This window comes from Myotis lucifugus, unplaced genomic scaffold (genome assembly GCF_000147115.1).
Source record: "Myotis lucifugus unplaced genomic scaffold, Myoluc2.0 scaffold_180, whole genome shotgun sequence".
Taxonomy (NCBI): domain Eukaryota; kingdom Metazoa; phylum Chordata; class Mammalia; order Chiroptera; family Vespertilionidae; genus Myotis; species Myotis lucifugus.
The window spans coordinates 2662300-2679421 of NW_005871228.1; the positions used below are offsets into that span (position 1 = coordinate 2662300).

General features: G+C 36.8%; 1 protein-coding gene and 1 long non-coding RNA gene across 7 annotated transcripts in view; one reads left to right on the top strand and one right to left on the bottom strand.

Moving 5' to 3' along the window:
* Window positions 1-17122, bottom strand: part of DCAF10 (DDB1 and CUL4 associated factor 10) — a 45950-nt gene that overhangs the window by 5324 nt on the left and 23504 nt on the right. For 3 of the 6 annotated variants that reach the window (XM_014462433.2, XM_023760324.1, XM_023760323.1), the window contains exons 3-6: window positions 14573-14770; window positions 6131-6333; window positions 4417-4530; window positions 852-997 (exon numbers count right to left, since the gene is read on the bottom strand). In XM_014462433.2, the coding sequence (XP_014317919.1) occupies window positions 852-997; window positions 4417-4530; window positions 6131-6333; window positions 14573-14770 (661 nt within the window). Of the gene's footprint in view, window positions 1-799; window positions 998-4416; window positions 4531-6130; window positions 6334-14572; window positions 14771-17122 lie in introns of all 6 variants that reach the window. The other 3 variants (XM_023760327.1, XM_023760326.1, XM_023760325.1) reach the window with 3 other exon arrangements.
* On the top strand, window positions 6639-15882 carry LOC111827529. The gene is made up of 3 exons (XR_002831135.1): window positions 6639-6691; window positions 7393-7550; window positions 15455-15882. It is a non-coding gene; the product is annotated as an uncharacterized LOC111827529 (long non-coding RNA).

The following is a 17122-nucleotide window of genomic DNA, read 5'->3' on the forward strand; positions in this document are numbered from 1 at the left end:
ACCCTCTTATCTTCATAAGCTAGGGTTATTCTGTACTATGATGCTTTAAAGCCTTTTATTCACAAAGGCCAGTGTGACTTCTGTAGTAATAATTCCCTTTTCTGAAAGTAACAATTTTAATATTTAAAAATTCAAGGGTTAAGACAGTCAAGCCCTAGAATACCTCCCCTACACGTTTCAATGGCTCTCTTCTCTCCTTTTCTCAGCTGCAGATTCTAGAGCTAGTGAGATTCTTAAAGGACTCCTGCTTTTCTTTCTTTTTTAAATATACTTTGATTTTTTACAGAGAGGAAGGGAGACAGATAGAGAGTTAGAACATCGATGAGAGAGAAACATCAATCAGCTGCCTCCTGCACACCCCCTACTGGGAATGTGCCTGCAACCAAGGTACATGCTCTTGACAGGAATCGAACCTGGGACCCTTCGATCTGCAGGCTGATGCTCTATCCACTGAGCCAAACGGGTTAGGGCAAGGACTCCTGCTTTTCAGAGTGCTGAAAATCATAAGGTCATATAAGACCTTTTCCCCTAGTCTCAGTTTAGTTCCTTCCTTTTCCAAAGTTTCCCCTGGTTTTTAAAAGAGAAAATTATTATACTCAACTGGCTTAGCAAAACCTCACAGTTAGCCAGCTTAACTGAAACATCTGTCTTATGTTTACTATATAAAGGGCTTTTTATGATGAGATGAAGGAGAAAAGAATTTAAAAGCTGGGCACAATCTGAGCTGATCACTGCTTTAAAGTACTCCCCAGCTTGCCACACCAAGGCCAGAGGGGAGGAAGAAGGGGTTCAAGCACACATGGCATTTTGTTCAGTCGGCCCTGTTGAAGGTGGAGTCCTGCTGCCCGTACCTCCTGATCATCAGTGTTGCTTGAGCACCGAAGAAGAGTGGCCCAGCCTTTTGGGTGCAGCTGTAAAGATGTGATGCAGTTTCCACGGTCTCTCTCACCAGGAACTTTAGGGGTTAAGACTTCAAGACTATTTCGTGGTGAAACTCCTGAGATACAAGAAAATTAGAATGTGGAATTTGTATTATCAAAGAACTAAGGCAGCTTTTCAAAGCTTGATTTTTGTAGGTGGTGAATACACAATACAATATACAGATAATGTATTATAGAATTGTACACCTAAAGCCTATATAGTTTTATTAACCAACTAGAGGCCCAGTACACAAAAATTTGTGCACTGGGGGGGGGGGGGGGTCCCTCAGCCCGGCCTGTGCCCTCTCGCAGTCTGGGATCCCTCGGGGGATGTCCACTTCCCCGCGGGGAGCAGGCCTAAGCTGCAGTCGGACATCCTTAGCGCTATTGAGGAGGCGGGAGAGGCTCCCACCACCACCGCTGTACTGGCAGCCATCAGCCTGGCTTGTGGCTGAGCAGAGCTCCCCCTGTGGGAGCGCACTGACCACCAAGGGACAGCTCCTGCATTGAGCGTCTGCCCCCTGGTGGTCAGTGTGTGTCATAGTGACCAGTCATTCCCAGTCGTTCTGCTGTTAGGGTCAATTTGCATATCACCCTTTTATTATATAGGATTCAATAAAAAAGTAAAAAAATACTTTAAAAAATAAATATTTCTTAAAAAGCTTTGATTTCTAAAAAAAAAAAAAGCTTTGATTTCTGTCAGCCAGCCACTATGCCTTCATTCCTTTGTCTGCATTATGCTACCAAATGTAAAAAAAAAAAAACCACAGTGCCCTCAATGTACGGAGTATGTCTTTGGGGTGAGGATATGGGGAAAGGGTATGACTAGAACTAAAGAATCCAAGTTCCTATAGCAAGAATCACCAATGACCTAAAGCTAATGCATTAAAACTAACTAGAGGTCCATTTGATTTGGATTATATCTCAGAAAGCTCTTCATTTAAGTAAAATCAAAGTTATGTGACATGAGAGGAATCTGAAAAAGTAAAAGATAACAATTCTCATCTCAGAAGATCTGGTTCAGAGAAGGAAATACTTGGAAGCCATGAAGACTGCCATTATATAAATAAAAGGCTATGTGTACAAGGAGAGGGACTTATGGCCACCAAGGACAGTACTGTAAACAAAAATAGATGTATAATTTTGGAGGCGAGGAAGGACACTCACACAGAAGCATGTCAAAACAAGGGGTGGGAGACACTGCCAATTATACATCCTCCTGGTACTCTGGTATGGCCCATCATCTCCTTCTACGTAGCTCTAAGGCAAGTGACTGCTGCAGAGAGCCATTGTTACTACTGGGGATACCTCATCTGCCTCGGATATGTGAAGAACCACTTGTACAGACATTGTGAGAAAGCAGCTTAAAAGTGTAATATCAAGAGAAATATTTCAACACTTCTCTTCCTGTGGAAGGAGTTCCTTTGAAGATAATGAGCTCCTTCTGTCAAACCCTTTGCAAACTGTTTCTCAAAAAAGATGTACCTTCTTTTAAAAGATTCCCTTTAGACTACTAGCATTGATGGGAACCTGTGATGCTCCAAATTACACTGTTACAACCAAATTATACCTAAATAATGATTTCACATGTGATTAAACTTTAATTTTCGAGAAAAACAAATCCCTATTTCCAGAATTAATTCTGAAAATCTGTAACAAAAGCAGAAAATAAACCCATTCTAAATAGCTAACTAGTGGTTTCCAAGCTGTGCTCCTTGGAGGTTCCTCAACAGCTGGCAAAAGGGGGGGAACCACCTGGAAACCAAGGTAGAGATGGGGTAGGTCAAGGGCTTCCCTAATTTCACTTGAACCAGAGTTATTCCACTTTTATTTGTGCTAAATCCCTAAGAATCCACAGCAAATTTCATGTCAAAAATAGTTTTAATCCTGAAATAAGTTTGAAGGCCTCTGCTCTTTACAGCCATCATATCTGCCAAAGTATGGTGCTAACATATGCTGACACCTAAAGACCCAGGGTTTCCAACATTTAGAGCAACCTTACCTCTAAGCCCACCTTCTCTCTTTCCACTCCCAAATTTTCTTGTTCTCTCTGCCCAGGCTCCCAATACATCATCTCTTCTCCCAGATGTAACTTTTCATAGCATACAACTGCTATATAGTTTTGTTTTGGTGTTTACCAAAGTAACAAGCAAGCTTGTGAACTATTTTTCTTAAATTTTCTCTTTTCTCATGGACGGTTTAGTTAATCAATAAAGATTTTTTTCAGTGGTTATTAAGAGCCTTTGATTGGCCTGGCTGGCATGGTTGAGCATCAATCTATGAACCAGGAGGTCAGGGTTTGATTCCTGGTCAGGGCACATGCCCAGGTTGTGGGCTCAATCCCCAGTGGGGGGCTTGCAGGAAGCCGATCAGTGACTCTCTCATCATTGATGTTTCTATCTCTCTCCCTCTCCTTTCCTCTCTGAAATCAATTAAAAAAAAAAAAAAAGCCTTGGCTTGTTTCCCATAGCCAAGGAAGAAGGAGAAGAACCGGCAGAACCTGTAAAAGAAGTTTCTGCTACAAATTAAAGAAGAAATGCTACACATCTGGGCATAAATCTCTAAATTTAAGAGGAAGAGTTTTTAACTTTAAAGTGAAACATCACAGTCTTCAGCATCCAGAAGAAAGTGGATAAAGCTATAGGTTAGGTTAGGAAGGGTGCTCAAACCATTCTACTCACATAAATAAGCATGCAAAATAATCAAGTATGCATTTATCAAGCACTTAAAAGGTGAGGCCTCCTAGGGAAAACACAAATTACAAATCTAATGTATAATCCTTTCCAAAAATAGCTAGATAGGAAACATGATTATCAGCAAAAGGTGACCCCAAATTACAAAAAAAACTGTCTGGCTATCAGTCTATAAAGAGGACAAACAAAATGTGCTATAAGAGTTTAGATGTGAATTAGTTTGGAGAGGGACTGTAGGTGAAATCTGCATGGGGAGAAAGCATTTCAATTAGAAGATGGAAGGGACAGGCTAAGCAGCTAGCTCTGCCAGACTGGCTGGGGAAAACGGGGGAAAGCAGAACAGGGCCAGATTGTAGCTCGCTTTGTCCCACCAGCCCTCTGAGCCTGTCCGGCATTGCTCAGAGAAGGAAATGGCAGATAAAAAGTCTACTGGGCTGAAACCAGATGACTTTCACAAGCACCTAATAAACATATCCTCTTATATTTATACAGCACTGTCACATGCATAATCTCACTTAATTTCCATAGTAACCTTGATTGGGATCTATATTTCCCAACTACTTCCTCTCCAAACTACACAAAGCCAAGTCCAGGAAATAAAAATCTAAGTTTAAACTCCAACTACAATTTAAGCCCAAGATACTCAAACCCAGAGACCCTGTTTAGCTTTTTGAAAAGGATAACTGAGGGGGGCAAGGAACAGCCTCATCTTTTTTGGCTCATTTTATGGATTAAAGAAACCAAAGAAAGCTACTTGGTAGAAACACTTGTTGCAGGATTATAACATCCAACTTTTAACCTACCTTCTCTTTGCGAGGCTCGTGACATGTGTTTCTCAGAAGATGAATTAGAATCACTATGATGACAAGGTGAACCAGAAACTCTAGGACCAGATGAACTTGATGAAGTGGTCAGATCTTAAAAATACAAAAAGTTCTGACAATACACCTAGCGAAACTTTGGTGATATCTTTTAACTTTTTAATCAGCTACTTGAGCCATACTATTAAAATCCATCTGAAATATGGCAAGTACATGTCCACTTAAAACTGGCTTATTATAATTAAGATTAAGATAGGACAGCTCTCTGAAGTGTTCTATCTAAGGCCTAGTCCCTTTCTAAAATCTTCTATACTAATGACTAGCTTAAGTGAAATATAAATGAAAAACCAAATAAACACAGGAGCATCATTTGTTCCGCATCATTTGTGTAATGAAATGGAATAAAAAATATCAATAAGAGTGAAAACTGAGCTGTTTAGCCCATTGTTTAATGTTAGAATAGGGTCCAAATAACAGGCTCATTACCGAGAACATGAACAGATCTTTCTTAAAGCATAGCAAAAACTTCTATTATCATTCTTGAAATTATGTGAATACTATCTTTGAAATGCAGTACAAATTTTACATTGAAATCTGTGGAAAATAAAATGAATATCAGATAGCTAAGTTTGATGTAGTACTCTAAAGAGCAATCTCTTTCATCACACTTTTCTAGTGGCCCCACACTTCTGTGGGAGCTTCTTATTAAATTAGCTCCTTTTGATGTTATTAAGTATCAGAATTACCCTTAGAGGTCAGAAAACCTACTTAGTTTTTTAATTACAAAATGCCAACTAGGCCTTTAAATCACTGCTTCTCAGAAAGCTAAAGTTGATTATTAATGTTTAACCAGAAAAAAGAAATCTGAATCCAAAAGGATTATATCCCTTGCTTGCAAATAGACTGGTAAAACCTAAATTTCTACTTTTAGCAATTGGGCAGTTGCAGTACAATGAGGCCTACACATTCCCAAAGAAATGGCCCTATGCACACAGGAGAAAGAGTCTAACCATTTGAAGCTAATTTTTAATAACATTTTATGAACATTATGTGTTCCAAGTGGGTATGTTCCCAGATCAGCCCTCTTTTTCCCAAAGGTAGATGAAATACAGTTTCTATCACATAATGTGGATAAATTATAGTGCATAGATTTTTCTGAGCCCCAGTTGCACTTAAGTCCGATGGAATCAGCAATAGAAGAAGGAACAGGACTTCAGCAAGAGGATGTTTAGAGGTCATGAGGTAAGATGGCCCTGGCTACCTGTGTCTGAGCATTTGGAAGTCTAGGATACACTACAGAATTAAAACTAAAATTCCATATTGACTATAACTTAAAAGCTCTAGTGGGTTCCAGAACTTAAAAAAATTGATACTACCTCAGATCATCATTAATTTTTGAGATAGTGATAATTTAGAAATACTGATGAAAGGTTTTCTGGCTAGCATAATGCTAATGGAAATATTTTTAGAGTTAGCAGTTATTCTTCCTAGATCATTTGTAATCAGAGGCACAAATTAATGCTATGTCAGAGATACATATAGATAATTATATTTCCATGAGAAAAAGCTCTCACTGACCTTTCCAAAGAATGTCTTTTAATTGTCTTCCCTTCTTCCTGCTATCATTCTCAGAATGGAAGATAACATCCCTATGTCTGAGATTCTTTGGAAAATTCTTCAAAAAAGAAAAGCTTACCTGAACTTGATGTAGTTCTTCTTGCTCTCAAAATGGGATAGCTGCCTACTTCTAAAGACTTGGTTAAGTCAAGATCGTGCAAAATCAAGAGATATCCAGAGGATGTTGAGATCAACATTTTGGAACAATCTGGTGTTAATCTCATTCGCATGAGAAAACGTGTGTGGAAAAATTTCTTATGTGGACACCCATCTTCTGTACACCTATAGAAGAAATCAAACCAACAAAACAGAGTTATCATGAATATAAGGATTCAGTGATAGTCATGTTTTTGCCCTTCAAACTACAATTTACAGTCAGTCTAAATTACACGATTAGACTTACACATGATTAATTCTTTTGCTCACCATTCACTTTCATCTCTAATTTTCCTTTTTAGATTATTCTTCCTTTCTAATATATATATGCATAATATGCTAATTAGACCGGACAGCCAAATGACCTTCTGGACGTCCTTCTGGACGACCTTCCAGACGAAGCTAGGGCTGCGAGGGCCAAGCCCCTTGCACGAATTTCGTGTATCAGCCCTCTAATATATATATATTTAAAGACTTTGTTAAGGTAAACTTACTTTTTATTATTCTGAAAATCTTTATTTTACTCTTTTGTATTAAAAATTTAGCTGAGCATATACCTTTAGGTTGATAGTTATTTCTTTCTGAATATCAAGGATATTCCACCAAGTTCTGGCTTCCATTGTTGCTATTTTTAAGTCTGCTATCAGTCTCATTGTTGCTTTAGATAACTTCTTTTTTTTCCCTCTGATTGATCTTCTCTTTGTCTTTGGAGTACTCCACTTTCACTCTGATATGTACAAATTTGGATTTCTTTCTATTTATAGGGATTCATTTAACTTTCTACATCTTAAGATTCATGTTATTCATATATTCTGGAAAATTCTCTATCTTTATTCCAATATTGCCTCTCACCTATTTTCTCTATTCTTTTAAAGCTCCAAATAGATGTTAGAAACATTCACATTTCACTCTCCTCCTGTCATACTTGCTCTTTCATGTTTTATATCTCCTTATTTCCATTTGTTGCATTCTGGGTAGTTTTTCAATATCTGTATTTCAACCTATTTTTTTAAAGTTGTGTCTAATCTGCTACTTGACCCATCCTATGTGTTTTTAAATTTCCATAGTTTTTTTTTTACTTCTATCTGGCTCTTTTTTTAATTCCTTGCCTATTTTTTTATTCCTCCTTTTATTTACTTTTTTTGTTAATTATTTTTAAAATTGTGAACTGTATCAAACCTACAGAAAAGTACATAAACATATAAGGTGTTTGAAGACAAATGAACACCAATGACTCATCACTCCTGTTAAGAATTAGAACAATACCAGTTCGTTAAAAGTCCCTTCTATTTCTCTACTCTGATGCATCCTTCAGTCAACATTCAATGCTTCAAGCATAAAAGGTATTTTCTTATCTCTCCAACAATATTGATAGGTTTTTAAAATTTTAAGTTTTCTTTTCCTTATGTAGTTTCTATTTCCTCCAAAATATTTCCCCATTTGTGTAGGTCTTTACATTAGAAGCTTTTCTCAAATGTCTATCTTAAGCTGTCTGCTCATAATTGAGTGGGGAACTAGAAAGCTGATTGGGAACTCTTGAGTGCTGGGACAAGCTGAGCTTCATTATGTAGGGTGAAGCCATTTTTTGAGGAACTCCTACTGTATCTTTGATTCATTAACTGGAAGAAGCTAAGGGTCTCTGAATTCAATATTCAGTAGGCATATGGTAAGTCAGTATCCCTGATTTTGGTAAAGTAACAAAGCCTTTAACTGTGTCTGCATCTTTTACTACAGAGATTCTCTATTTTATTCTCTTTAGAGGATAAAATTTGAAACTTCTTTTGAAATGAAGAAGGTCAATCAATCACCCAGTGATATGGATTAAGGAAAGAAACACAAGTTCTCAAATATCTTTCACTTGAATCCTTACTTTAGCTACCCCTTCTATTACAGAGTATCCAGAGTTGCTAATCCCTCTGATTTTTAAAAAACTATATTTTATTAATTTTTTACAGAGAGGAAGGGAGAGGGATAGAGAGCCAGAAACATCAATGAGAGAGAAACATCGATCAGCTGCCTCCTGCACACTCCCTACTGGGGATGTGCCCGCAACCAAGGTACATGCCCTTGACCGGAATCAAACCCGGGACCCTTCAGTCCGCAGGCCGACGCTCTATCCACTGAGCCAAACCGATTAGGGCAATCCCTCTGATTTTTGAGGATTGTGTATAAGTTGTCTTAAGCTCTTAACTTTTCCCCACTGCCAGCCTAGGATTCAGCTTTCTTTGTACTAAGTCAAAGTAAGTTGCTAAGTCAGTTGCCACTCATTTACCTACTTTCCAGATTTAAAAATTTTATTGTCATTGCTTCCTTTCCTGTTTCCTCTCCTTTATGAGTTTACCACAGCCTTTATTTTTAAATGTTTATTGTAGTTTTAGAGGAGTCTTCTAGTCCATAGATTTTATTTAGGTCTTATGACTTAAATGAAACTTTACAATTTTCTCCACAAAAGTTATACAAAATTTCTGTTATAACTTATTCCTGTTTACCAACTAAATTTATTAATTACTAAAAACTATATACTTTAACCTGGCCGGTGTGGCTCAGTAGTTGAACATCAACCCACGAACCAAGAGGTCACTGGTTCAATTCCTGGTCAGGGGACATGCCCAGGTTTCAGGCTCAATCCCCAGTAGGAGGCATGTAGGAGGCATCTGATCAATGTTTCTCTCGCCCATGGATGTTTCTCTCTATCCCTCTCCTTCCCTCTCTCTCTAAAATCAATAAAAACATTTTTTTAAAAAAAATATATTTTATTGATTTTTTACAGAGAGGAAGGGAGAGGGATAGAGAGCCAGAAACATCAATGAGAGAGAAACATTGACCAGCCGCCTCCTGCACACCTCCTACTGGGGATGTGCCCGCAACCAAGGTACATGCCCTTGACCGGAATCGAACCCGGGACCCTTCAGTCCGCAGGCCGACGCTCTATCCACTGAGCCAAACCGGTCTGGCAATAAAAACATTTTTAAAAAATATATACTTAAAAAATTTTAAATTGCTTGTGATTAGGAACAATACTGCTTTTTACATTTTGATCTTATATCTAGCAGTCTTGGTTAATTCTTATTAATTCTGATAATTTCTCAGCAGAATTTCTAGAGTTTTCTATATAGACCAGGGGTCATAAAAACTGTTCTGTGGACCAACTCTGGACCATTGTTAGTTTTTATATAGAAAGTTTGTTGGAACACAGCCACACACATTCACGTATTGTCTATGGCTGCTCAGAGACTATATAGCATACAAAGCCTAAAATATTTATTACATTGTCTTTTACAGAAACTTTTTGCCAACCCGATATAGACAATTACATCATCTATGAATGCTATTGTTTCATTTTTTCCTTTCCAATCCTTATATCTTTATTTCTTCTATTGCACCAACGAGGACCCTGCCACACTCTACCCCAAAACAATGGTGAACAATAATAGTAATATCAGGCATGTTTCTCCTTCCTGATTTTTTAAAAATATATTTTTATTGATTTCAGAGAGGAAGGGAAAGGGAGAGAGAGATAGAAACATCAATGATTACAGAATCACTGGTTGACTGCCTCCTGCACACCCCATACTGGGAAATCAAACCATGACCTCCTGATTCATACATAGGTCAATGCTCAACCATTGAGCCATGCCGGCCAGGCTCTCCTTCGATTTTAAAGAGAATACTTCTAAAGTTTCACCATTTAAACATGTGCTATAGGTTTTAGTGTATACTTTTCATGAATTTCATTTTATTTCTAGTTAATTATCAGTTTGTTTTTAACAGCTTTATTGAGGTATGATTCACATACCATATAATTAAATCATTTAAAGTATACAATTAAGTGATTTTTAGTAAATTTAGAGTTGTGTGATTAACACAATCCAATGTTAGCACATTTTCATCACCCTAAAAAATCCTTCCTGTCTACTAGCAGTCACTCATTCCCTGTCCCTACTCCCAGCCACAGACAACCACTAATCTACTTTCTGTCTCTATAGTCCTGCCTATTGTGGACATTTCATATAAAAACAGTAATCTAATAAGTGGTCCTTTTGTTTGGCTTTATTCACTTAGCATAACTTTTTGAGGCCCATCCATGTTATAACTTTGTTTCTTTTCATTATCAAATAGTATTCTGTCATATAGATATACATTTTGTTTATCCACTTACCAGTTGATAGATATTTGGATTGGTTCCATTTTTTGGCTATTATGACTACTACTTGTATCAGCATTCATGTACAAGTTTTCGTATGGATATATGTATTTATTTCTCTCAGGTAGATATCTAGTAGAATTGCTGAGTCATATGGTAACTATGTTTAACATTTTGAGAAACTGCTGATCTGCTTTCTAAAATGGCTGTCCCATTGTACATTCCTACAGTAATATATGAGGTTCGTTTCTTCACATTCTTGCTAATACTTGTTGTGTTTGTTATTAAATCCATCGTAGTGGGTGTGAAGTGGTATCTCATTTGGATTTGACTTGCATTTTCCTTCTGACTAACTGCATTGAACATCTTTTAATGTGCTTATTAATCATTTGCATATCTTCCTTGGGGAAATGAATATGCAAATATTTTGCCCATTTTTCAATTGGGTAATTTGTGTACATGTAAGTGACTTGGAAGTTTTTTATGTATTTTGGACACAAATTCTTTATCAAATTTTATTTACAAATATTCTCTCCCATTCTGTAGTTTTTCTTTTCACGTTCTTTTTTTTTTTTTTTAAATATATCTTTATTGATTTTTTACAGAGAGGAAGGGAGAGGGATAGAGAGCCAGAAACATCGACCAGCTGCCTCCTGCACGCCTCCCACTGGGGATGTGCCTGCAACCAAGGCACATGCCCTTGACCGGAATCGAACCTGCGACCCTTGAGTCCGCAGGCCGACGCTCTATCCACTGAGCCAAACCGGTTTTGGCTCTTTTCACGTTCTTAATGGTGGTATTTGATGCACAAAGTTTTAAAATTTTAGAGGCATTTTATCAAATTTTTTTTATCACCTCAGCTTTAGTGTTGTATGAAGATTTACTCCCATGTTTTCTTCTAAGAATTGTATAGGTGTAGCTCTTATGTTCAGGTTGAAATCCATTTTGAGTTCTAGCTGGTTTGGCTCAGTGGATACAGCGTCGACCCACAGACCGAAGGGTCCCAAGTTCGATTCTGGTCAAGGGCGTGTGCCTTGGTTGCAGGCTCGATCCCCAGCCCTGGTTGGGGTGCAGATAAGAGGCAACCAATTGATGTGTCTCTCTCACATTGATGTTTCTTTCTGTCTCTCCCTCCTCCCTTTCACTCTCTCTAAAAATCGATGGAAAAATATCTTCAGGTAAGGATTAACAAAAAAATTTTAAAAAATTAATGAAATAAAAAGCAATGGAAAAAAATATCCTCAGGTAAGGATAAATAAATAAATGAATCTATATTGAGGTCAGGGAAAATGGTTTGTGTAATAACAGTTTTTTGATATTGGCTGAGACTTACTCTGTAGTTCAGTACATGCTCATTTTTGTACATATTCTAAGTTTGCTTCAGATGATGTATTCACTATTTGTTGGGAGCAGAATTATAAAATATGCCTAATAGATCAAGCTTATTAATAAGATTGAAATAGTCTTTAATTCTTACTAATATTTGGTCTATTTTATCTATTAGTAAATGAAGGAGTGGTGTTAATATTTTCCACTAAGTTGGTAATTCTGACTTTTTTCTTGTAATTCAGTTTGGTTTTGCTTTTTATGGTTTGAGGCTGTTATTAGGTGCATACCAGATAAGAAGACTAATATTCTAGTGAAATAAATCTTTTAATATAGTACCTTTTTATCACTAATAATGCTTTATGCCTTCAACTCTATTTTGTCTGCTATTAATGTAAATACAACTGTTTTTCTTTTATTTGTATTTGCCTGTTATTTTTTCCCATCATTTTCTGTGCTTGTCTGGTTTCCAAGTGTTCTGTGTTTGTTTGGTTTGGATATGTCCCTTATATAGAACATATAGTTGGGTTTTGTTTTATAATTCAATCTATTATTATCTTTTAACTGACTAGTTTAATCCATATACATTTACTGTGATTATTGATAGATATATTATCTGCCTACCATATTTTGTGCCTAATTTTTCAAATACAGTATGTTAAATATATTTTCCACATATATTTCTATCTTTCAATGTGGTTTATATGTTTTCTTACTGTACCAAAATTTTAATTATTATATTGTCAAATCAATTTTTCCCCTTATAAGTTTTACCTTTACTGATGAGGCATTTTAACATGATAGGAATTATATAACTGCATTGAGAAACATTAATGTGAGATGAAATATCCATCGGTTGCCTCCCGAACGTGCCCTGATCAGGGATCAAACCTGTAACATAGGTAGGTGCCTTGACCAGGAATCAAACCTGCAATCTTTTGGTATACAGGTCAACAATCAAACCAACTGAACCACCTGGCCAGGGCTACCTGTGTTTTTAAAATGATTTTTCCCCATCTTCTCTACCTCTATTGAATTGATATTTTATTAACTTTTATCCTTCTACTAATTTGGAAGTTATCATTTATATTCTTACTAGAGGCCTGGTGCACGAAATCATGCACAGGTGGGGTCTGGCCAGCCCGCCGCAATGGGGGCCGATCGGGCCAGCCAGTGGGGGGGAGAGGGGGGGCACAGGAGGTTGGTAGGGGCCGATCAGGGTCCCGATCAGGCCGGTTGGCCTCCCCAGTGCGCGTCATAGTGACCGATTGTTCTGGTTGTTCTGGTCATTTTGGTCTCTTGGCTTTTATATATATAGATTCAAATTTTATTTCTAAATTTAAAAAATTTTAACAGGTATGTTTGTCTTAGTCTAAAGATAATCAATATGGCCCTAGCCAGTTTGGCTCAATGGATAGAGTGTCACCCTGTGGACTGAAGGGTCCTGGGTTCTATTCCAGTCAAGGGCACATGCCCGGGTTGTGGGCTCGATCCCCAATAAGGGGCATGCAGGAAGCAGCCAATCAATGACTCTCTCTCATCACTGATATATTTTTTAAAATATATTTTATTGATTTTTTACAGAGAGGAAGGGAGAGAGAGAGAGAGAATTAGAAACATCGATGAGAGAGAAACATCAATCAGCTGCCTCCTGCACATCTCCCACTGGGGATGTGCCCACAACCAAGGTACATGCCCTTGACCGGAATCGAACCTGGGACTTTTCAGTCCGCAGGCCGACGCTCTATCCACTGAGCCAAACTGGTTTCGGCTATCTCTCTCTCCCTCTCTTCCTCTCTGAAATCAGTAACAAAATAAAAATAAAAATAAAAAACCTTTAAAAAAATAAAAAAGATAATCAGTATGTAGCTCTATCCCCTGCTCAAGCAACATGCATAGCTAGAAATCTTTAAGAATATTCCTTTTCTTTTTACATACTACCTCTGAAAGAGTATTTCAGAAATGATCCTGGTGTATTACTATATTGTTATTTCACCATAGCTAGCAACAGATATATTTAATTATTTCTCAGATCTCAACTCTTTGAATAATCAATTTCTCTATAAGGAGACATTTTATTAGTGTTTCAAAACAGAGGCATCACTGACATTTTAGGTGATACAATTAGTCCATTATGCAAACTCTCCCATGTACTTCAGGATGTTTAGAAACTCTTATTCCTGGCTAACTAAATGCCAGTGGAACTCCTCTTCTCTTCTTCCATGGTGACAACTAAAATTGTACCACACATTATTTCCAAACATTCTCCTAGGGATCAGTACCACCCCAATAGAGACTGACTACTCTTTGAATGATGAAGACGAAGTGCACAAATGGCCAAATAAAAACAGATTTAGAATTGAAGGACAGCTGGTTTGGCTCAGTGGATAGAGTGTCAGCCTGCAGACCGAAGGGTTCTAGGTTCGACTCCGGTCAAGGGCATGTACCTCAGTTGCAGTCTCCTCCCTGACTCAGAGGCAGGTGCAGGAGGCAACCAATCATTGTGTCTCTCTCACATCGATGTTTCTCTTTGTCTTTCCCTCTCTCTTCCACTTGCTCTAAAAATCAATGGAAAAATATCCTCAGGTAAGGATTAAAAAAAAAGTGGGGGGAAAAGTGGAAAAAAAAATAGAATTAAAGGACAAAAGAGTAAAAAACACTTCAGTTCAGGAAACTTATCTTATAAACCATTTTTTCATAATTAACTATGCTACTTGGTCTCCTTTCCATAGAAATTTCTCTATGTGCAAGCAACAAAAGATAGAATCACTTTGATTGTTTTTGTCCCCCCACAAAACCAGTTTCTTTCTCCTAAAGAGATATAAAAGTTGAGACAGAACACTGAATTTGTTTACCATCTTAAAAAAATCCTAAAATGATCTCCTATTCACAAACCTGTTGGTGTCCCAAATAATGACATTTCCATCAAATCCTGATGTTACTAAGAGTCTTGTATTAGTATCATATTCGATGTTCTTCACCCAGCTAGTGTGACCATGTAAAGTGCATACTTTGGTGTTCAATTTTCTCAGATCCCATAGTGCTATTGTAGTGTCATCAGAGCAGGTAGCAAACAGCCGGTTATCAAGAAATCTACAAAGCAGAAAAGAAAAACTGGTTTATTTAATCTCTTACTTAAGAAATCTTGAGAAACCATATTACCTAATCAAGAAAACAAACAAAAAAGGCCTACAAACTCACTGTATAAGCCCAATCATTCTGATATACAACAAATAGTAAATATCATTCACATAATCACAGAGAAAGAAACTGATTTAATGAGGGCCACATTGCAATTTTATCCATTGGCTTTACAATGTTGATTTTTGTTAAAATATATTTTATTGATTTTTTACAGAGAGGAAGGGAGAGGGATAGAGAGCCAGAAACATCAATGAGAGAGAAACATCGATCAGCTGCCTCCTGTACACCTCCTACTGGGGATGTGCCTGCAACCAAGATACATGCCCTTGACCGGAATCGAACCTGGGACCCTTCAGTCCACAGGCCGACACTCTATCCACTGAGCCAAACTGGTTAGGGCTACAATATTGATTTTTATTTGGAAATGGAAATAGGAATAGGTGTTTGGAGTACAGTTGTAAAGAGAAAAAAGAACTTTAAAATCTGTATAGGAAAAACAAATGGTGAGAAACAATTTAATAGGAGACAGAAGAGATTTTGAAGACAATTTCCAAGGAAGACATGTTAAACGTAAAGGGTTAAAAATTATGAGAAATTTTTACTCTGCTACAAGTAACATCTCTTTCTTTTCAGAACACATGCATATGCAAAAATTGCTATTAAAATGCTATCATTTTCATCTATTAATTCAAAGGCATTCTCCAAATAATCTCGCCTCGCACCATTTTATTAAGACCAGTCAAGATTACAAGATAGGCGGGAAAAAAAGGAGACATATGTAATACTACTTGTAATACTTTAAGCAATAAAACAATTAAAAAAAAATTACAAGATAGAGAATTAAAATACCCCTTTCAATTCAAACTTTTAATTATTTCACACTAATTTTTTAATCCTTATTGAGAATATTTTTTATACAAATACTTAAAAAATAACAAATATACCAATCACACTTGAATTTCTGCCTAATTCAACACTGGGATGCTTTCTCTAACACAGTGATGGCGAACCTATGACACACGTGTCAGAGGTGACACGCAAACTCATTTTTTGGTTGATTTTTCTTTGTTAAATGGCATTTAAATATATAAAATAAATATCAAAAATATAAGTCTTTGTTTTACTATGGTTGCAAATATCAAAAATTTTCTATATGTGACACAGCACCAGAGTTAAGTTAGGGTTTTTCAAAATGCTGGCACACCGAGCTCAAAAGGTTCGCCATCACTGCTCTAACATATGCTTTTTCATAAAACTTCCTAAACTCTTGCAGAAGATATGAATTCTGGAGCTTCTTTCAAGATAAAATTATATATAATTATTTTCTATCAGAAATCAACCTCAATATCCACAAACACCACAATGACCTTCCTGAAACTTAACATGGTTTTAAAATTTCAGGCCTTTGTTTGGGCTGTTCTGCTACCTGAAACTACCTCCTCCTACCCTTCCTTCACCTGGCTAACATTTGTTTTCTTGCTACTATTCATCTATTATCCCCTCCACGAAGCCTTCCCTCTCCATCCAGCCTGGGAGAGGTTTATGGATCTTCTAAGCATTCTACACTTCTATTACACAGCCTAATATTTCAATGTACTTCGTCATGCTATCTTCTTGAAGGCAGGGGGAACTTGTCTGTATGGTTCATGGTTAGATCTGCAGTACCTAACACACTTGTGCCAGGCACATAATAAACACTCACAAATACTTATTAAATGGATGAATGAGATAGGAGTTCACTGCCTGGTGGAAAAGACATTATAAGTACATGTAAATAATTATGCAAGATAATTGTGTGGAATTAGCAGAGAAAACAAAGTGGTTAGGAAAGACTTCATGGTGGTGTCATTTGAACTGACTTTAAAAGATGAGCAGGAACTCATTTGAACTGACTTTAAAAGATGAGCAGGAACTCCTTATATAGAAGCATGTAAGGATGTACTCTGAGAGACTTGTAGGAGTGCTGTGTATGAAAAAGTAGAGACAAGTAGAGAATATATCATGGATTTATTCTATAATGATTCCCAATAATTATTTCTTAATTATAAATACATGCCCATTGAAAATATTTTTTAATGGAGAAAAAAATTCCACCACCAAAAATAACTGCTGTTCCTGTATTTCAAACCTAATATTATCTCATAAATATTTTGCTACCTCATTAAAGATTTATTGACAAAATCATTCTTAATAGCTGAGTAGCATTCACTGTATAAATAAACCATAATCTTTTTTCTTTTTAAAACTAAAATGCAATTGTAAGCTATTTAGATTGCTTTCAATATTTTACTATTATAAAAT